Source organism: Thermobia domestica, chromosome 2 (assembly GCF_964235325.1).
Source record: "Thermobia domestica chromosome 2, izTheDome1.hap1.1, whole genome shotgun sequence".
Classification (NCBI taxonomy): domain Eukaryota; kingdom Metazoa; phylum Arthropoda; class Insecta; order Zygentoma; family Lepismatidae; genus Thermobia; species Thermobia domestica.
The window spans coordinates 328,484,337-328,506,847 of record NC_137455.1 but is presented as its reverse complement, the minus strand read 5'-3'; the positions used below and the strand labels follow the sequence as shown (position 1 = coordinate 328,506,847).

Genomic DNA, 22,511 nt, shown 5'->3' with positions numbered 1-22,511 from the left:
ATATTTGAACACAACACTCATGAAAAGTCATGTTAAAGCGCGACTTACTCCTGAAAAAGAATATTTATCTGTTTTTAATTTCTCGTGTTTCTCAAACTACATGCGGAATTAGTGCAAGTGCCTTCTGCTCGCATTACCTAGGTACAAACGCAATGGCGTATTTAGGGGAAAGGCTTCCGGGCTTAAACTTACTTACTCTAGTAAACTATATCAAATATCTTGCAGAATTTTCACATTTTCAGGCAAAGCCTCTCCCCGAAAGTTAGCAAAGCCTCCCCCCGAAACAAAATCGTAAATACGCCACTGTACAAACGGCTACGATCTTGGTACTAACACATGTTTCGGTTTCCAGATTTCAAATATTTATATTTCAGCCTGATTCTATGTATGAATCCGAAATTTCAAATCTAGATAAGAGGCACCAAAATTCATAGTTTATTCTCGGTGCTCATATTGTGATTTACTAAATAATTATTAAATCTAATTGTAGGGTATACTCTTGATATTTTGAGGAGACTGAGCAAGATAAATATACGTAAAAAGTAGTCAATTAAGTAAGCCAAACATTTGATCTTTAGAGTAGAATGAAGGAAACAAATAGATTCGTCTTAATTTTCTGTTCTCTTCTTCACCGTCAGGACTTCGTGAAATTACTTTCGGCGAATTTTAGATATTCAAGGTTATCATAATTTGGATGGGATGTGGGTTTGGATAAGAATCAAGATCCGAGATCCGGATTTCGGATCCAGATCCGAATTTCGAACCCAGGTCCGAGATCCGAATCCAGATCCGAGATTCGAGGTCCGAATCCAGATCCGAGATTCGAGATCCGGATCCAGATCCGAAATCCGAGATCCGGATCCAGATCCGAAATCCGAGATCCGGATCCAGATCCGAAATCCGAGATCCGGATCCAGATCCGAAATCCGAGATCCGGATCCAGATCCGAAATCCGAGATCCGGACCCAGATCCGAGATCCGGATCCAGATCCGAGATCCGGATCCAGATCCGAAATCCGAGATCCGGATCCAGATCCGAGATCCGGATCTTCGGATCCGGCCAGATCCGGATCCGGCCATCCCTACTATGTATATGAAGACACAGTAAATATGAAAATGAATTAAATCTTTTAGCGACAAAAATCGCAGATGTACACGTCGTTTCCAGCCCCAGCACAATCCATATGGGCCCACAGCAAACAGAACGCACATCACCCAAAGTTCTCCTCTAGAATCGTCGGAAAATTTCCTGCCACAAAACATACACCAGGCGTCATCATCTTTGGATGGGGGAAACTTAGGGGAAAACTCCAATTCAGATATTCCTGAGGACACGCTGTTTTCATCCTCTGTGCTTGATTCTTTCGCATTTTTCTCAAAATTAAGGCGCTTTCTCAGAAATTGTTTCCCTTCTATAGACACTACTGCTGAACGATTTCCCCGGCCGCGATTGCTTTTGCGTTCTTCACGATTCCTTTCTTGCTGTTCAGCTTCCTTTGCTTCTTTAGCTCTTTTAGCTTCCATCAGTTGGGCTTTATAAGGCGTAGATGTGATTACCGTAGAACTACAGGCCTTTCGTTCCCTATCCGAAGTTCTTTTTTTGATCCTCGAAATCGGAGTGATGTCAAACGGACTTGCCTTAGTAGATGTGGAACCATGAGAATCCTCAACTGCAGCTGATGACAGAGGATCTGATGCTTTTTTTTTTTTTTTTTTTTTGTAACTGATGCTTCCTCAGGAGTCCCGTACTTCATGTTAGACAACCGCATAAGTGTTGTTTTCGGAACATTAAACTGTTTACTGGCCTTCCAACCCATCTTGTTTTTCCTAACAGCGTCAATGGCTTTAGTCATTTTAGACGAGCTCTACTTGCTTTGTTCAACCTTCCCCATTATCTTTTTTGAATCTGCAACGTAATTCAAAGAGAATAGTTCTAAGAGTGTACAACTTCAGCCAGACTTTAAACATGAAAAATTAGGGGTCCACTTTAGGCAACTGAAGGGGGTCCAGTTTGCGAGACTATAGCCTACAGTTTGTTAATTCAATAGATTTTTAGCCAAACACCTAAACGAAGCGATATAGTGATAAACATTAGCCCAAAACCTTACCATTTAAGAATATATATAGGTCGAAAGGCTTACCTACTAATATCCAGGAGAAATTATAAAACGTGTAGCACAACGTAAAAACTTTTTCTACTGTCAAAACACGTAATGACGGACTGATAAGCAACAAGTGAAGCGGGCGACGTGTGCGCTCTTTTAGAGAGTGGTAGAAGTCTAAGCTACTATTTAGACTTTGTCCTGTTAGAGTTCAGGAGAACGTATAGGCAGGAGACCGGGGGTCCACTTTAGGGGGAGGGGTCCGGTTTAGGGCACTTTCCTGTCTCTCTCTCTCTCTCTCTCTCTATATATATATATATATATATATATATATATATATATATATATATATATATATATATATATATATATATATATATATATATGCGCGGATCCAATGGGGACTATAGGGGCTTTAACCGCCCCCCTTGACGCTCAGGTATACACTGGATAAAATGGGCTTCAATCGTGCTTTACATTGGATAAAGTGGCAAACTATGGTTTAGCCCCTCCCTTGATCATATCCTGGATCCGCCATTACACACACACACACACACACACACAAACATACATATATATATATATATATATATATATATATATATATATATATATATATATATATATATATATATAGGTCTCTACCTTTGTTATATATACCTAGCACAGAATCCAACGTTCTTGAAGATCGACTTTGAGAAAGCAGTTAGAAATGTGTTGAGGGCAGTATTTCCTGAGTCGCGGTTATCCGGTTGTAACTTTCATTACATAACTGCCAAGCCTTAAGGGGGAAGAGCCAAGAAATTGATTTAAGCAAAGATTATAAATAATCGGCAACTATCAGGCTCTCATGCACGATGTATTCAAACTTATCCCTTTTGCAGCTAGAAAAGATTTCGAATCGTTGGTTGCAACTCGTATCTATATCTCTCGCATGTGGAAAATTAACTGAATTTCTTGACTACTTTGTATAGCAGTGATTGAGAATCCGAACACGCCAGTCGACTTGTGGAACGTTCATGGCTAACGTTAGAGAACCAATAATGGTGTGAAAGGTTGGAACTGAAAATTAAAAGTTCTAATTAGATGTAAGATCCTCAATATTTTCCCCTTAGTTCACTATCTTTAAAAGTATATATAAAACGAAAATTTTTTACTTTTACTGTGAAATTACGAAGAAACAGAAGACTTGAATAAGTGTATTCGTGCATTATAGTACATACAGAAGGTTGAATAATGACAAATAACACAGGTCTGCAACAAAAAGCTGTTTGCATAAGTTTAGCTGATTTTTATGTTTCTGGGATCACCGAAGTCAAAAATGATCCCCGTTTCTTCCTGGGACGTCAAGTTTTTGCACTATCGAAATATAACGTGGTCCAACAGGTAGCTGGAAATCGCTAAATTGCAAATGTATCACACGAAAATAAAAATGAACATGGAAGATTAAATGTATTTGTGCTCCCCGAAACATGAAAATACATGTATATTGGTTCGGATGGGGATCACTGACACATATCGTAATGTTATGAATGAGAGTACGAGATTACAAAGAAAAACCAAAAAACAATAAATCTGTTTATAAAACGAATTTAGTAAGATTACATCTTAGATTTGTAAAACGTTGGAAAGTAGTTCGGGCTGCACTGTTTTTTGTTCAAATACTACGAGTACGTGAGTACGCGGAGTTTTGTTGGCCCTGATATGAGAAAACTCATATCCGACAAAGACTTCATCAGTTCAATGATTCCAGCTCAAAAAGAGGCTTGGGTTGCTTTTACTGTGGTCATCAAAAAGTTTTGGGGAAACCGAAAGGACCCACAGTACAAGGAAATGATGGGGAAAATGTTGCACGCGTTCCGAAAGCTTGGTTGCTCCATGGGCTTAAAAATTCATTTTCTCAACTCCCACCTTGACTACTTTCCTGACAATGTGGGAGCAATGAGTGTAGAGCAAGGGGATCGTTTCCATCAAGATCTCAGGAACGACGGTATCAGGGGAACTGGAGTTTTACGATGATGGCTGACTACTGCTGGATGTTTCTTAGGGATCTTCCGGTAGCCACCTACAAAAGGATAAGCTCCAAACGAAGTTTGACCTTTAAAAAAGACGATTTCACAAGTAATCTGATTGAGGATGGTATTACTTTTTTGTCTTCAAGTGTGTGCATGCTTCTGTACATTAATTTGTGTTATGCTGTTAATGGTATTTCTGTAAATCGCATATTTGTGTTTATATTTTTGTTCAACAATGACCACCCTTTTGTTTGAAACCCAGATGTCCCAGCACAAAACGGTTGTCATTCCTGGATTCAGCGCACCCCAACACATACGAATTAGTTAACTAAACCGAAACAGCTTAGCATTGTTTTATTTTTGCAGACCTGTGTAATATTTCTGGTAAACGATCAATTGGCAAATAAACTTGTGTATATAGTGACAAAAGAGTTTGTTAGTCCTCTGTACAGAAATCGAATTAGACTAAGTACGAACTGGTACATCAAATAACGTGCTTTATTCTCGGCTTTTTAAACATGTCTATATCTATAAAAAGCCATAGCCAGTCCCAAGTTTGGATAAAGTGTGAGGGAAAAGTTGAGTTTAGTATTAACATTTTTGTATTACATTATTCGCAGTAATTTACTAAATAGTTTGTGCATTTACAGTGATTTATATAGTTAAGGAGTAATCTATATTCACAATTCATTTCTTTATGTGTTACTGCTGTAGTTTGAGTTCAATCCTGGATTTCTGTTTTTATATACTCTAGTATAAGATTTAAATTCAGTGCTAATTACATTGTGCATTAGAAAGTGTATTAATTTCGTTCTTCTGTGATTGATTCTTTTCAGTTCGTTCGGAACGGTTCTTTTCGGGGGGAAATCACGGCAACATTCTTTTTTTTTTTTTTTTTTTTTTTCGGGGAAAGCTTACGAAATTCAACGCTCGGGCGACGGGGAAACACCAAGAAGTTTACTCCAACTTCCTGCTTTCGAACATATCTTTTCTTCTTCACAGGAGAAGAGCTTGCATATCGCACTGAGTATGGATTGAAATTGAAATTGGAGCACGTTAAAAATTTCAGACCTGTTGGGAATCGAATCCGGGCACCTTGGTAGAAAACTGATACAGTAATCACTTGCCTACGCCAACCACTTAATGATATTGCACACAAACACTTAGCTAGGTTAAAACCTTTAAACCTTTCATGTAATACTAGTCCAGATACTAAGTCCTGTATGAAGAAACGAACACTAGTTGAGTTAATTTTCATTTCCTGCTTCAACACAAACAGATCAAATAGAATTTTATAAATGAAAAGTCGATTCTCAAGATAGAACTGAGGTTTTTAAACATTGGTTTCGCAGCCTAGAAAGAAGATAAGATGACAGAAGTTGTTTCGTAGTTATTTAAATTGTATCAAGACACCCAGGAATATTAGTTAGATTTTGAGATATTTTAAAGTAAATATGCTTAGCAAACGTATTACATCCGTAACTAGCACTTCGTCACATTTACACGCAGGACTTATAGTGTGATGGTATCGTACCAAACTTCCAAACAGCATACTCTAGTTCGACTTCTGTCATGTCAGTTAATTTCCTTCATCAAAATTTACTGTTTAGGTAAATGCTGTTATAATTCCATTATTGACTTATTACTATTATTAACGATGATTTAAAACCTTATCAATTCACGGATTCTGTTTTACATAAGTTATAGTGACGAAATAAAATGTGAATTGTGTTACAAGTATGTTTATGCGTTGCAAGAGCTGTAACCACCAATTATTCACTACAAACTCAGTCGTGTTTGACTGACAAAACTTAGTCTGAAGCAGAAGAGATGGAAGTGATGATGATTTTGAAACAAAAAAAAAAAAAAAAAAAAAAAAAAAAGAATTTGAGATTTTAATGGATTTACATGTTCCATGGTCTCTATATACCGAAAAACTTATTTTGAATATCTGTTCGTCCATCCCAATTTAATATATTCACTCACCTAAAAATCATATCATCTAAAGAATCCGCACCAAATTTTAAACTTAAGGTCCTCTTCTAGGACAGTTTCTCGAATTTCTTGCTATTCCAAAAATAAGGGAATTTTGCGGAAGAGTGGAAATAAAAAATGCGATTTTCTCGAAAACAGCTCTAACAATTTTCTTTCTATTTAACATACCAATATTGCATTAACAACTTCATGCTGTGCTCTAAGTCATTTGGGGGGGGGGGGGAGAGGAAGGGGTATAAATCTACGAGTAGTAGATTGCGGTTAGTACTTTTCGGATGAGTTGCTGAAAACTGACTCGGATGATTTTGTTTATCTTTCATAAATATATATATTTCATTAATAGTCTGGCAATATGTAACTTATTTGTTCTGAACAAATCTACGAAGAGTAGTGGTTTTGCTCGGAATATTTTCTTAAGAATGAGTCAGCTAATTTTGTTCACATTTCATAAATAAATATTTGATTAACGTCGTGACAATACGACATAACTAATTTGTCCTAGAACAAAGGCCACGACAGGTATTTTATTCGTGAATGTGAGTTCCTTTCCGGACGATTTCCTTTAAAAAAAAAAAGCAAAAAAAAAACGCGATTTTGTTTATGACAAATAAATATGCAATTAATAACTCTAAAATGGTGAATAAATTACCCCTATAAAATTATCTCCAATGGGTGATTTACTCTTCAGGGTGTGTGTGTGTGTGTTTTTTTTTAAATATAGTTTTCTCCAATTGAATCATGCGATTTTGTTAATATTAAATAAACAAATATTTCCTTAGTAGCCCTAACAGGTGACATAAGTCGTCCTTAAAACATCGTCCAGGTAACATCGAAAAGGGGTAGTTTAAGTTTGAGAGATCGAATTTGTTTTGCACGATGTTTCCCAAAAATGTCTTATAATTTAGGTTCTTATTTCACAAGAAGATATTTCGTTAATATATATAAGATAGAACATATCAGAATTTAATATAAGGAATAGGAGGAAGAAAGTTTAGTACACTGGCCCGTACTTTTATTTATTTTTCTTGAAGTTGTATAAAAATTCAGCTAAAAATAACTCCACTCTTTAACTTCAGTTGTGCGAAGTTGAAAAAGCTACAATTCATTTGTTCCGTATTGAATATTGTAATGTCCCACGTGATGTTGTGTATAAACAAATCCACACGTCAGTGTTTACAAACACCACCACGTGGTTTAGCAAGAGGATTCCACACACCAGAGAGATCTACTATCACCTGCAGACGACGGGCTTCTGGCCCCTCCCACAGAGCAGACGATGTCAACTGAGCAGCAGCGCCACCGCCACCCAAGGACCTCTATAAATTGGCTGAACATCGGCAATTCGGTACCAGTTTTCTGGTGACCCTCCTACTGTTTGCCACGGAACATTAGGAGTAACTTAGCCCCAGGGCCTCTACTCTGCTTCGAGACTACGCCTATCCTATCTCCTAGTTTAGCCTGCTTCGGGGCTCTGTCTGGGAATCCTAACCTCAGCCACTTAGCCTGCTTCGGGGCTCTGTAGAGATCCTGTTTGCGACCTTACGGTCAAAGACTACCTATAACTAACCTTGCATACTTAGAGAGATTATTTGTTCAGTATTTTGTAATAATACTTTTTATAGTGGAAATTTATAATAAAAGCCGGTAGTGGAAGTCGATTCCGGACGCTCTTTTTATTAACGCTCTACCTTTAACGTATATGGGACAAAGTTTTACAATATATTTTTCATTCCTGAGAATGAGCTCCTTCGTACCTAAGCAGTTCGCGTACGCGACTTTGGCATAGTAGAACCGGATTCGATTCCCGGTGGGAGCTCATGTGGTTCGGATTCCACGTTAATCAGTAGGCCCTGTCTCAGATAGCCTCGCTGCTGAAAGGAGCATTAAACCCAAAATCAACTCATTCCTGAGAACAACGAAACAATGCATGACAATGAATAAGGGTATGAGTTTTATATCCTCCACACCCTGTCATTATCAATTGGATGCTTTGAAATTCACGATTTAGTTGTATTCGCAGCAAACCATGCGCAAGAGAGCAAACCTAGCGTTGACGGAAGATATGCATATTGGCACTCAAATCGTTGTCGTAGTTTTTTAGATTAATTGCTTTGATCTTCATGAGCGACGGTACCTTGACAACACAAGTTTTATTACTAGAGATAATGCTAATTGAACGTCTCTTGAATGGTAGCCTGTATATTCCATTAGAGTTGTAAAGGTTAAAACAGACACAAAGCTTCGTTAAAAAAAAAAAAAAAAAAAAAAACATAAATGCTTCACTGATAATCCCAAGAAAATGAAATGAAATTTTTGAGTTTTACGTCCCACGGTTATGCCGGTTAGGCTAAAGGAGACGGTGATTATGAGAAATGAATGAAATGGTGGAATGAAGATAGTAGGAGGAAACGGGAGAACCCCGAGGAAACCCACGCACACGATGTTTGTCCACCACAAAGTTAACTTGGCGGGAGCAGGGTTTGAACCCGGGACCCCATGCACCAGAGGTGAACGCTCTACCACTGAGCCACCGCGGCACCAAGAAAATGAGTATCATATTGTGTCAAATACATGTAAACACATTTTGTAGTGTGCTGTTATTTTCCTACTATATATGAGAGTCATCCATAAACAAAGCCCGTTCTTAATCTTCCAAACTATCCCGTATCCATGGGGTCTAGGGGGCCGCCCCCCTAAATTTTTACTGGCTCCCTCTAAAATTTTCACAGTAGGCTTGCAAATGAACTATAATATGGTGATTGACTATAATATTTTTGGATCGGGCCCCCCTAACTTTCACCGCCCCCTCTACATTTTCGGGCTGGCTACGGGTCTGAATTCCTCCCCGTATTTTCCTTATTAGTACACGATTTAAGACGATTTAAGATTTAGTGACAGTTTTATTTCTTCGTTTCTATATTTTTGTGTATAACGAAAAACAGTTATAGATAGAAAAATGAGACAAACAGTAAACACTACAAAATTCTGGTGATACAACAGAATTCAGCAAACAATTCCTCATTCTTTATTCTCTACAATTTTATGTAACTTAAGTAATCTTATGTAACTGATTTGTTCCGTTATAATTACATAAGTCTAGAGTTCTTTATATGTTTCATCTTCCTCAATTGTTACACGTGCATGCCTTGGATATCTTAAGCATTTTCGACGGCCATCTTCTTTCTTTGGATGGTCTATAACGTTCCTGAACCCGGAAAATGGAGAGTGTGTGAGTGAGAGCAAAAACGAGAGAATTTCACGTGAAGAGGATAATCATCGCGCCGGAGACCGTACTGTTGGACGTGATTTTATCTTACGAGTCTTAGATAACAAACTAACGTCATCTATAGAGTTAGAAACTAATACGACGTTCCTGAGCGCATTCTTCGGCAAGCGGGACAATATCCGAGATCCATCATCCAATTTTGACACCAGTCTGAAGCAGAAGCCGAGACATGGAGATGGCCCATCAACGTCCAGGAGCAGAGGTACGGTGCACAAATCCGAAATCCTAGACACCCCAATGATTTCCCCTTATTTTCCACCAACCTGTACTCTCGATTTTGCTTTTCTAAATAGTTGACTTTATTTACTTCAATCTTCACCCTCACGCCCTTTAGGTTACAACTCTCGTTCTTATTCCAGATGCCTCACGTATCTACCTACAAGCTACAATTCGCATGTTTATGAATATCGCTTCTTTTCCTTCTTTAAAACGACGACGAATGCATTCCTACCGAATGTAAGGGTTAGACTATTCTAAGCTTAAGTACCAGAAGTGTAATAGAACAGCTTTATCCGCCTGTCTATCTGTTGACAAGTATCGGTGGAAGATATCGAGAAACGGTTTTCTGGAATCAATTCAGTTTCCCAACAATACGTTCCATCGGGGCCGCGGTGGCTTAGTGGTTCATCTTTGGTTCATGGGGTCCTTGGTTCGATCTCAGCTAGCGCCAAGCGAGCTTTGTAGTGGGTAAACACCCTGTTCGTGGGTTTTCTTAGGGTTCTCCCGTTTTCTCCCATTTTCTTTATTCCACCACTTAATTAATTTCTCATCATCACAGTCTCCGTGGGACGTAAAGCAAATATTTTATTTCATTTCTATTTTTTTATTCCTCTAGTGTAATCGGAAGTGTAACCTAGAACGTTAAGAGATGGTGAGAAATGACTTCTTGATATGGCTTCAGCGTCCCAGAAGTTTGACCTTATCGCCTTGTTCATACGTTATGGCACCCAATGAGATAGGCGTCGGATGTGTTCCTGAAAAATCTTACTTGTGTGAGAATTCAAAAGAGATCGGCGCAGATTGCTGGAGGACCGTGACTAACAAGGTGATTACCAACCATATCCACATATATTCGATGGGTGACATGTCAGGTAGCCGTGCGGGCCAGGGAGCGAGCGGTACCCGTCGTACTCAAAGAAGATTTGTACGATTCCAGGATACATTGTGTTGTTGAAATACATCGTCCAGAATTCTCTGAAGAGCATGCCATCAGCTGCTGGAAGTTCCATGATATATAGCTATTATTGTGGGATTCAATATGTAGTAACCCAATTTACCCCATGGCATAACATCTCCCCCTGATGCTTGATGCTCGACATTTTCTTCTGGCAGATTGTGCTCATCACGATAGTGTTACATGTATGTGTCAGCACTGTATAAGAAATCATAGCGGAACTTGTCCGAAAACTTTACTCGCTGACATTTAATACACCAGTGTAGTCTAAGTTGGTGATTCTGGATCAATGAGAGCCGACACAAAGACATATGTACTGTCAGTCTAGTGTTCTGGAGATGCTGCCAAATCACCAAGCCGACTCCCGTTACCACGTACAGCGGGGGACACTTCTAAATGGTACAGCCATATGGAGATTTACGGCTAAGGTGTACCATTTAGAAGTGTCCCCCGCTGTACAAGTCAACTCCGTTACTGAGCTCTAGTGTCAATCTATCACTGTGAATGACGATGTATGGTATGTCACGACCATGTGGCCTGTTGTCAGTCATATCGTAGTGTTGTCATATTGCTCAATTCACTGCCCGATTGCTGCTGCGTACAGTTCTTTATCCATTGCTTCCAAATATGCATCACTGTCGTGGCAGAATGCTAATTTTGCGGTACGAGAATTCATCTCCTTGTAGATATCTGTTTACTGCTTATGATATTGAAACGATATATAGTTGTGTAGTGTTTATGTTAAGACGTTTCAGCTATTAACATGATAAATTCCGATAAAGGAAGTAGTGATAGAAAATTTTGTAATGTAATGATATGGATGTGAATATACGAATGGTTATAATACATGAGAAGTTAACATTTCTAATAAATTAAACCATTGTTTGTCTATCTCGAATTATCACTAAAATAATTTTATAATAATCACTATTGGTATTCAACCTGCTGGCCTTTGTTTTTAAGATTATTACAGTAGACTGAATATGTAAGTGCGGTCTCGTTGAAATGCAATCGTCTGTTTATATTTCGCTCTTTGAGGTCGGTGAAGTATAGGACGCTTCCCCACACTTTTTCTGTGTGCTTGTTCACTCTTCATTCATCGACTGCTGCACAAAACGACTTCTCACGACATTATTCTGACACTAAACCTCGGACGCTGCTCAGCCCCGCATGCATCTACTATTCCGCTGAAATTCTTACCAGACATGCGTTATAGCCTACGGTTCAAATCGTGTTTGGTCCTCATTAATGGTAGTTTTATTATTTACGATTTCCACTAAAGTAGTTTTCACTCAAATTCAAATTGCAATTATAAGAATGCCTTCACACTAGATCATGTGAGCCGCTCACGTGAGCTGCGGGCAGCTGCTGGCTTTACATTGTCTTAAATGTACGCCTTCACACACGCGCTTCGGTGCAAGTCAGCCGCGGCTCTGACAGTGAACTGCTATGAAAATCACCCCGCCAGTAGCCGGCTCGAGCGGCACCAGAAATGGCCCCAGAAATGCAGGGGTCCCGGTAGAAGTTAGGGGGGGCCAGACCCAACCTTATTTTTGTTCATCACCATATTATAGTTCCTTTGCAAGCCTACCGTGAGCATTTTAGAGGAGGGCAGTGGAAATTTAGGGGAGACCCGCCCACCCTTGCCCCCCGTGAATACGGGCCTGCTGCTGTCGGAGAAGAAAATAACACGCTGTGTTATGAGAGCCCTTCACACGTGAGCGGCTCACAAGATCTAGTGTGAAGGCACACTTGAAAATTTTCTCGTTTTGGTGTAACTCTGATGAAATGCACATTTTATACTATTATACAGTTCGTTAAACGAAGATATAGATAACCTGAAGTAATTGAAAAAAAACTTTCATCTATTCTCACTTTAGGAAACCTGTATTTACGTTGTTTATTTCATTTAATATGTGGGGCAAAAGTGTTTTAACGCATGCACTCGCTATACGATAGAAAAACAAGAAGAAAATAATATAATGTCATGAATAATCTTATTTTGTAGATGTTATATTTTCAGTCGACAGACACCAATGTTTGTTGATTCGTTGTTAAAGACAATAAACGGTTACTATGATAACAGTTCCGCTGCCATACTTGTTTATCTATGTTTGTTAAAAATACAAAATACAATGAGCAGGATGCCACGTTATAATGCAGAAGTGCACGGGCGTCAATCCCACCGGGAACGTGTGCCCCCCAATGTTTATAAAACGCTTCACGGCCAATGTAAGCCAATGTAAGAAGTTCTTACATGTTCTATATGTGGTTCCCAGTTGAAATTATTAGATATTTTATCTTTGAGAAAGGTTTGTACAGTACATATTTATTCTTATTGTATTGGCTTGAATACTTTAAACATTATGAAAATTTAAGGCACATGTTTTATTTGCATTAATAATTAAATCATTTTCATTCATTCAACTTGAAAATTGGTTCATTGACGTTTCGCAATTTGAAGCTAATTCGCTTCCATCTTTCCCACTGCCGTAACTATTATATTTGTATCATCAACATATAAAGTCACACATGAACTGATAATATTTTCAGAAAGATCACTTATATAAAGAAAAATGAGAAGTGGTTCTAGAATTGATCCTTGTGGTACTCCACGATAAATAATTTCTTCACTTGCTACACATTTTTAAATTTTATTATTAATTATTCCTGTGATTTCAGTTACTTGCCTCCGATCTTTAAGATATGATTCGAAGCATTTATTTGCTAGGCCTCTAATACCATAACAGCTAAGTTTTTCTAGCAATATACGATGGGGTGCTGATAAAGATTGAGCCTTACCAAGAAAAATTGAGCTAGGAATCTGAAACTCCCACATTACTTCACATATTCCCCTAGTAGGTCAATGCATTTGCGACATCTATCCTGCAACCTTTTAAGTCCTCGTAAATAGAAGTCTTTTGTCTGCTGCTATAACCACTCATCTGTAGCACAGTTGCCGCTTGAACACTCTGAAAACGGTGACCTTTGAGATGTTTTTTTGAGATTCGGGAACAGATGATAATTGGATGGAGCTAGGTCAGGCGAATAAGGGCGATGAGGCAACACTTGAAAGCCTAGGGTGGCCAATGTGTCCTGTGTTTCAGATGCCGTGTGTGAGGAAACATTGTCGTGCAAAAGCAGAACATCTTTGGAGAGGAAACATTGTCGTGCAAAAGCAGAACATCTTTGGAGAGGAAACATTGTCGTGCAGAAGCAGAACACCTTTGGAGAGCTTACCAGGACGTTTGTCCTCAAGAGACCACAGTAATATGTTGCATTAATGATTGCACCTACTATAAGATGGTCCACCAGCAGAACTCCGTCCTTCTCCCAAAAGATTGTTGCCATTTGTTTCTGTGCAGACTTCTGCACACGGCACTTCTTTCGCCGGGAAGAACTAAGATTCCATTCCTTAGACTGTTCTTTAGACTCGGGATCGTAACAATAGATCCATGTCTCATCATCAGTTACGAGCTTATCCAAAAAAGCAACCTCACTTCTTGCAAAATGTTCCAAAAGTGTCTCCGAAGTCTCACTCTTTCCTGTTTTTGTTCCTTCGTCAGAAGTTTGGGTATCTACTTTGCTGCAATCTTCCTCATATGCATTTTATTATGAATAATGATACCAACTCTTTCACGTGATATAACCAAACATGTAGCAATTCTTTGGGCTGATATTCGACGATCTTGCATTATCATGTCCTGGATGGCTTCCACATTTTCGGGAACAGATACAGAAACAAGCCAGCCAATGGGTTTCGCACTTTCACCATCAAAATGGCCAGTTCTGAAGTTTGCCACCCAGCGTTTGACAGTTGTATAATATAAGACGGCCCCTTGGTTCCCCAAAGTTTGTTTAATTTCATCGTAGATCTGCGTCGCACCTTTCCCAGGAGGAAGAGGAACTCCATGACGGTTCTCTGGACTGAAGCTTGCTTGAGGTGCAGCCATGTTCACTTCTGAAATGAAAAAGAAAAGGATGTTAACATCATAGAGCATTCGAAACATAGACTATACAGATCCTGCCCTATATACCCTGCTGATTTCAGCTTCCTAGCTGAATATTTTCTTGATAAGGCTCAATCTTCATCAGCACCCCCTCGTATTTAATTTACTAAATCAAAGGCTTTTGTTACATCCAAAACTATTCCTATACATAATTCTTAATAATGGTGGAATGACGAAAGTGGGAGAAAACGGAAGGACCACGAGAAAACTCACTTACCGGTATTTGTCCACACGAAGCTCACTTGGTGTGGCTGAGATCTACCAGGGATAACAGGCGCTAGAGATGAACGCTCTATCACTGAGCCACCACGACCATTTCAGAGTTTTTTGTATATCTTAATATGATATTTTTTCATAGTATATTGTTTAAGGAGGCTCTGCGTACACCACTGCTGTTCCATACAAAATACATATAGAACGATGCAGGATTGAAGCACGAATTTTAAACCCTCCATTTTTAAAAAGGTGTCTGTGTACTCCAGGCCTATAGCTAGAATGTGGCCTGGGAGCTAAGACCCTCTTCGATCACTTGAGCCCCTTGAAACTTTCAGCTGTTTATTGGTATACATATATGTGTAAATGTAAGGTGGACTCAAGTCATTCCCCCTCAAAATAGTCTCAGCCATCCTGCCGTAGTATTCTGGCTACGGACTGATGCACTCTACAGTGACATAATCTCACGAGCATTTTCTCTGGTAGGATCATCTACTGTTTGCTCTTAGTCATTAGGTACTGATTTTTGTAAAAATAAGCTAATCAATTGCAAACAGCAGAAAACAAATTATGACGCAGCATTCAGTGGAATTGGTAGAATGTACACTGCACATTTTCTTCTTCTGCATCGTATCACCGCGCAGAAAAAAAATTAACAATGCAGGCAGGTGGCTGTCAGAATTAAAACACGCAGTGTGAGATCATTCGACGAACAGCTAAACATTTTATTATGAGTAAACCCTTCATTGCTCATTATCGTAATGTTGAAATTTTTCAATCTGGATTTTTTTTTAAAAAAATGCTATTGAAATGTACGTACTGTAAGTTTTTATACTTCAATAAAATATAGCAGTATACGGTTAAACAACGTTTAATAATAATAAAAATGGCGTGACTTGAAATTTCAAGTTCAATGTTTTATTTCTTTTTACAGTATAAAATATGTATTTAACTCTTCATGGTTTATTCTGCTAAGTATTAAGACCAATGAAAATTGAAAGATTCATTGATTTTATTCCTTTATGACTCGATTTGCAGATTACACACTTCTCAGCATGGCAACAACTCAATAGATTTGTCGAGCACCATACATAATAATTAGAATCCTATAACTCTACAACCAGAACGAGTAGCGACCTCGAATTTGTTTTAAAACAAAATTAGGCCTTTCTTCGTATTTCATATATGTGTGTGTATCTTCCCTTAACGAGATTTTTCCTCGCATACTGTCATTTCCATATTAAAAGAACGTTATAGAGTATGTGACTTTTAATCGTTATTGATAATGTTTTTATATTTGAAAATGTTTTATTCTATGCATAGCCGTTAAGATAATTCAGCATATAGCATACTGAAAAATCCAACATTGAGGTACCTATTCTAGATGAAAACTCGAAATACAAACATGCTAAATTTTCTTCGAAAAAGAACTCAGAGACTCTATTAAAAAACAACAAAATTTCATTCTGTAGACAGTGGTGTCCCCCCCCTTATGTCCATGACGCACCCCCCAATTGTCTACCCGTAGGTGTTCTTCCATGAAGAAAATCTTCTTTTCGATTAATTTTTACACTCCGTCAAACATATTTATACAGATTTTTACCCCCCCAATATTTCAATGACGCACTTTGCGTCATAGCCCCCCCTTGTGGGCACCCCTGCTGTAGGGAAAATTGAAGGAGTGGAACACGGCTACTGCTGCTAGCTCCTGCGCTGTTGGAATCCGTTTACTAAATTTCTCGCATACTTTTTTAAGAAGTTTAATATTTAGATGTCCCGAGAAACGTTCTAGGGACACTCGGACAGATAACTGAAAATCGAGATTTTATAGTAAATCCGAGACATATGGTTAATCTGCCGAATAAGAATATGCAACACCACTACTATTATTATTATTATTATTATTATTATTATTATTATTATTATTATTTGTTGTTGTTGTTGTTGTTGTAGTAGTAGTAGTATAAGTAAATGCTGCAAATATAGACAGAACTCACGAATCGTAACAGTGTGAGAATTTCATGACAAATTTTCTGCAATAGCTGTTTGCTGTACAATTCTGTGGGTATTCGTTTCTTATCGGAATTTGGTTGTAACTGCTGGATCAATTTAACATTTATTTTCAAATTGCAGAAAGTAGTTTCTGTGCTCAATGCGTATGATCTAAGAATAATAATTATGAAAAGTTTATTAAAACATTGGAGCTAAAAGTAGTAGATTCCCTGTATCCGTATCTGAGGGTGTACGTAAAACGTATTCACTCCCATAAGAATACATATAATTTTGCCAGGACAAAATAGTTTGTTCGTATTATGGAGGTATCCCTATATTGAGAGGTGTCTTAAACGAGGTTTCACCGTAACGATCTTAGGACCCTCACTTTAAGTTCTGATTTTACCGGTACTTGCCTTCGAATAAAAGACATATCGAACAAGGAATGGATATGAACATGTCATCCGGACATCCGCATCAAACGTAGTCCACTTGATAAACATAACAAAGATATTTTCATGCACAAAAAAATTAGGTGCCATGGACAACGGAGTAAGTCCCTGGGGCCCATTAACCCTGTTAGTACATAGAAAATCGTAGACTCGCAGTGAAATAGCTATTGTATCAATACTGTTCATTGGAAAGTCATGGTTTATAGTTCATTCTCTTCAGCATGAAACAAGCTTTCCATATGTATTGGGTGAGAGACCCGGGTTCAATTCCCGGCGGGAGCTCATGCGCATGCCAGGGGCGGACTGGCAACCATAGGGCCCACCCTGCTAAACAGAAATGGCCCACTGTATAAAAAATGTACTTGGCATTCTTCATATGTATTACATGTAAAAGTTCATCTTCGAACCCATAAATAGTATCCCATATGTTCATACAAAAGCAAAACATTAATTACAAAAAATCTGAAGTAGGAACATTTTAATAGTAACTCATACAGTGTGTAATTGGCATTATCATTTTTTTATTGTAAACACACACAATACCGGAATTGGTGCTTTCAGTTATTTATATAGTGCTATTCTTTTTTTATGTAATGAATTAAACCATTTATTTAAACAAATGAATATCAAGTTTTAGAAACCCAAAATATATACATGTGCAATAAGTAAAGACTAATCTCAAGTCAACTTTGAAACACTAAATAATTAAAGCACTGACAGAAATCAGTTCTAATATCAAATTGGTTGAAAGTTTCTACTGAATTGCATACTGTAACCTAATGTAATATAATATTAATATGAATGCCAGAAATGTATCCTACTATTAATAAGGTAAATTTGCGATAGATTTCGAAACGCAAGATTTTCCTTGACATAAGTAAGTCATAATATCATATCTTCATGTCGCAGAAAGATTAGATATCGTCTATCGTCTAGTGTAGTCCGCCCATTCCTCGGCTGGCCCCAACTTCTCTTTTCATATGAATACCTACTTTGTACATCACAAATAATTTTTACATCTTACTACACTTTTCTTTAAATTAACTTTAAATAACTAAAGGAAAATTAACATTTACACGATATACACACTGATTTGACTGACAGCATAAGTGTTCAGCACTTATAGAAGTTACACCAACGCTTACTGAGCCCAGTGCCGGCAGCTAGTGCTCTCAAACGGGTCAGGTCAGGCTTCATCGGGTCAGGGCTCGAGTCGAACCTACTTGGGTCACAGGTCGGGTCAGGGCTGCTCTAGTCACGGGTCGGCTCGGGTCAACTTTCTTATGCGCCATTTCGGCTAAAATCTATTCGGGTCGAGTCGGGTCGGGTCGACGTTCAACCCATACTAGAGCAGCCCTGACCCTAGCGTAGGTGACCTGACCTGACCCGTTCCGTGTCTCAAGCAGGCTTGACTTGACCCCTGACCCATGAAAGCCTGATCTGACCCGTTTGAAAGCACTACGCGGCAGCAAACAGTTCAGCTAATTTCGTGTTCGCCTGTTAAAGTTGTGTAATTTCAAGTAAAAATAGCCATAAAAGATAAGCTACAATTGACTGAAATCATCCAAAGACGTGGTGTATACATTATAATTTATAAACACCTTAGACAAAAAAAAAAAAAAAAAAAAAAAAAAAAAAAAAATGGCAACTGCCCTGCAGTACTCGAATGAGTCACATCACGCTCATTTGTTTCTTGGGGCTTCACAGAAATACTCTACGTTGTTTTGGGTCAGATGCAGCTTTTTGTAAATCACATCTTCGTTTGTGTTCTCGCTTTTTAGCACCACTTTTATATTTTTTCTTTACAGTAATCTTACAATCACTCCTACCATCCATACTGACACAACCACATCTGTCTTCCACGACAAACGACACGTAACTGGCGCTTCAATAATTGAATTGCTGCTAGCGGATTTGCTCTTCGATGTAATATACAAATAAAACACGAGCCGAGGGCAGCAACTTCATAGTAATTGTTTGAGGTTTGTATAAAACAATCGTTGATAGTGGCGACTAATTTCTTTTCGCTTTACCGCACTGGAAAACAACAACAACAACAACAACAACAACAACAACAACGAAGCCTGATCCGATTTCTTTCTTCGAAGCTTGGTCTCAGGACAATGCAGTTCATAAGCCTTCCGGCTCCACCTCCACCTCCACCTTCCACAATAACAATATCTACGAAACTGTTTCTTTAAAACATCGCCATTCGCCGGCTTGTAAAAGGACCGGAGTAGGCAGTGGTATCCAAATCCAATAACAGCCTGAAATCTACTGTGTTTCTTATATTTAAAAAAGTAGTAGTTAACGTGCTCGTTTTTAACAGCTGCTGTATCAAAACCCGTAATGTCTTAGGGCCTTATTGTCTCATAGACGGAACCTTTTCAAGTCGATAAACGTGAAGAAGAATAAGGTCTGTTCATGAAAGTTTAACTTGACGTCTTTCTTATGCACAACACAAGTTTGCGGGAGTTACCCTGCCATATTTTTGATGCTGGTAGGTTTAATTGAGCATATCTTTTTAAAATTGGTGGAGGGGGCCCACCTGTTTGGGGGGCCCACCCTGCATTTGCAGGGTAGCAGGGTGGGCCAGTTCGTCCCTGGCTCATGCGGTTCGGATTCCACGTTAATCAGTAGGTCCTGTCTCATAGCCTCGCTGCTGAACGGGAAAATTTCCTCCAGAAATCCCTACCATCAACTTTGAACCCCTCTGGAGTGTCCCTGGGTAAAAACACAATGATCCAAATGTACCTCTGAAAACACTATAGGGGTTAGGAAATGAGTAATAAGTCTTGTATAGATGGAATAAATATGAGGGGAAAATGTGTATTGTTATACAAGCTTTACCCTCATATCTATTCCGGCTATCAATACAAAACTTGGTATACACATTTCCTAACCCCTATAGTATTTTTTAGAAACACATTTGGATTGTGTTCTTTTTCCCGGGGCCACTCCAGAGGGGTCCAAAGTTGATGGGAGGGATTTCTGGTGGGAATTTTCCCGACATTCTCCTAATTTTCCCTGTTCAAATACATTATGGGCCCCAATACATAGCACCTCTGGAAAGCTTGTTTCATGCCGAAGAGAATGAATATAAACCATGACTTTCCAATGAACAGTGTTGATGCAATAGCTATTTCACTGCGAGTCTACGATTTTCTATGTACTAACAAGATTAATGGGCCCCAGGGATTTACTCCGTTGTCCATGGCACCTTATTTTTTGTGCATGAACATATCTTTGTTATGTTTATCGAATGGACTAGGTTTGATTCGCATGTCCGGATGACATGTTCATGTTCTTTCCTTGTAAGTATAATCGGAAAAGAGAATGAATAGAAAATCACTTGATTTCATTCTGTACATTAGAACATCAACACCAAATGTTCATCATAGTATTCATCCAATACCAATACTCAATCCAGCTGTACGCGAAAAACACAGCTTGCTTGTTGAATACAGGACAGCAACAATAAAGCGTGGCGGCTGCGGCTGCAACATTCCGCTTCGTGTGATTTTAACCTAATATTTGATAACAAACTCCTCCATTTTCAGATATGGAAATAGTCTTCAAGATACGAAATGACAATGAATTTTGAGCAAGCAGTTGTTGAGTATGTAACATACAAGCCCTAAATTACATTTTGCAAACTTTAAATGATTGCAGATATTGGATTTCCAGGTGAATATAATTTAAATATCAATGTAGCAGCAACACTGATACTGAGTATCTTATTTTCACTTATAACAATTCAAAAACTTTAGATATGATTAACATATCAAGTTATAAAAGTCGCTTTGTTACCCCCTTTGTAAGTTCGTACATACTCAATGAATAATCCCTAAAAGTATTAGCGTCCTGCTCCTTCGGGAACTGATGCAGCTTCATGTATACTATGTCCGTAACATTTGCTACTGGTAACTCTCCTAACGTGCTTTCGTTTAGTATCAAATTGAATTGTTGTATAATGTATTTTACCTAGATCTATATAGAATGAAAGTAAACAAAAAAATAATCGCTAATATAAAATGAAAAACAGAATTGGTATTTATAGAAAATGTCAACAAACATAACTTACCATTCTTTTTACCCTGAGTTCCTTTAACTAAATTTTTGCTATACGGAAGACTTGCTAATTTAAGTTTGGTTTTATCTCTGTCCATTACTTGTCTTCGAATACACTTTATCACTTGCACTTCAAGTAGTCACAGAAATTCTTTAAACTTATTCTTAATTTAGTTATAGGATTAATTTATTTGAGTTATCCTTCATATTCAGTTTAAAATACTATAAGCTACTGGTTTCATTAGTCACAGATATCACTAAAATTTCGTCTTCTTCTGTTCTATACTGAACTCTTTTTTAATTTTGGATGTAGAAAAAGCAGTTGAGGAATTTCGTTATTACTCATTTTCGAAGCCAAAGTTTCTAGCATACCATAAAGTTTTTAGAATTATATTCTTGGAGAATTATTACTTTACGGAATATATTTCTAAGAATGTGTAGTTTTACGAGCTGTCATCCAAAAATAGTGATGTTACGACTAAAACGATAGAGTGTACATGGAAGAGAAATATATAAGATATTAATTTCCCCCGCCATTGTAACTCCACACAAAGTAAGAAACCTATATTTTATGTTTACAAGATTAGATTTACAAGTGTGAAACTATTACAAGTGCTATAAGAAGTATTACTATTGATCATTCTAAATAATAATCAAAAAAGTTCTTTTCGTTCGTGATCCTCAGAAACATATAGACATACAGTGCATGGTATTCAGCGTTAGGTCTCAAAGTAATCTGCACCAATATCCAGCAACTGTTGCTACGTTTCTGCATCTGCGCAATGACCTTGCGATAAAACTTGGGGGTCTTGGTCGAGACTTTTCCTTTCCAAATATATCGCCGACGAATTCTTGATTAACAAGCTGCCTCGATTTCGGAAAAGAGACGTCCTGAGTTCCAACTCCATAAGCCACACAAAGAGGTTTGTTGTGGGCTTGCAATCTGATTGCTGCTCTAGGCTTGGAAGAGGAAGAAGTGATGAATTCAGTGATCTATAGTGCCTATAATTAGAGCGTGATTAAACTCATTATCGTGTGGTATGAATATTAGACCAGAAGTTGACTTCCAAGACGAGGCCGAAACATGTAAGTAGTCAGTAATGGAATTCAATGCATAAATGATAGATTCACTCTTAAGACAATTCTAAGCGATATAGCCCAAGGCTTAACTTATACCTGGCGTATTATTTCAGATCACCTT

The 22,511-nt window shown here is 38.2% G+C and overlaps 1 protein-coding gene across 2 annotated transcripts in view; it reads right to left on the bottom strand.

The window, feature by feature from the left end:
* Positions 1 to 21,557, bottom strand: part of LOC145679855 (uncharacterized) — a 112,965-nt gene extending 91,408 nt beyond the window's left edge. For both annotated transcript variants that reach the window (XM_081750376.1, XM_081750377.1), the window contains exon 1: positions 21,324 to 21,557. In XM_081750376.1, the coding sequence (XP_081606502.1) occupies positions 21,324 to 21,408 (85 nt within the window). In that variant the 5' untranslated portion in view covers positions 21,409 to 21,557. The remainder of the gene's footprint in view (positions 1 to 21,323) is intronic.
* Positions 21,558 to 22,511: the final 954 nt, after the last annotated feature.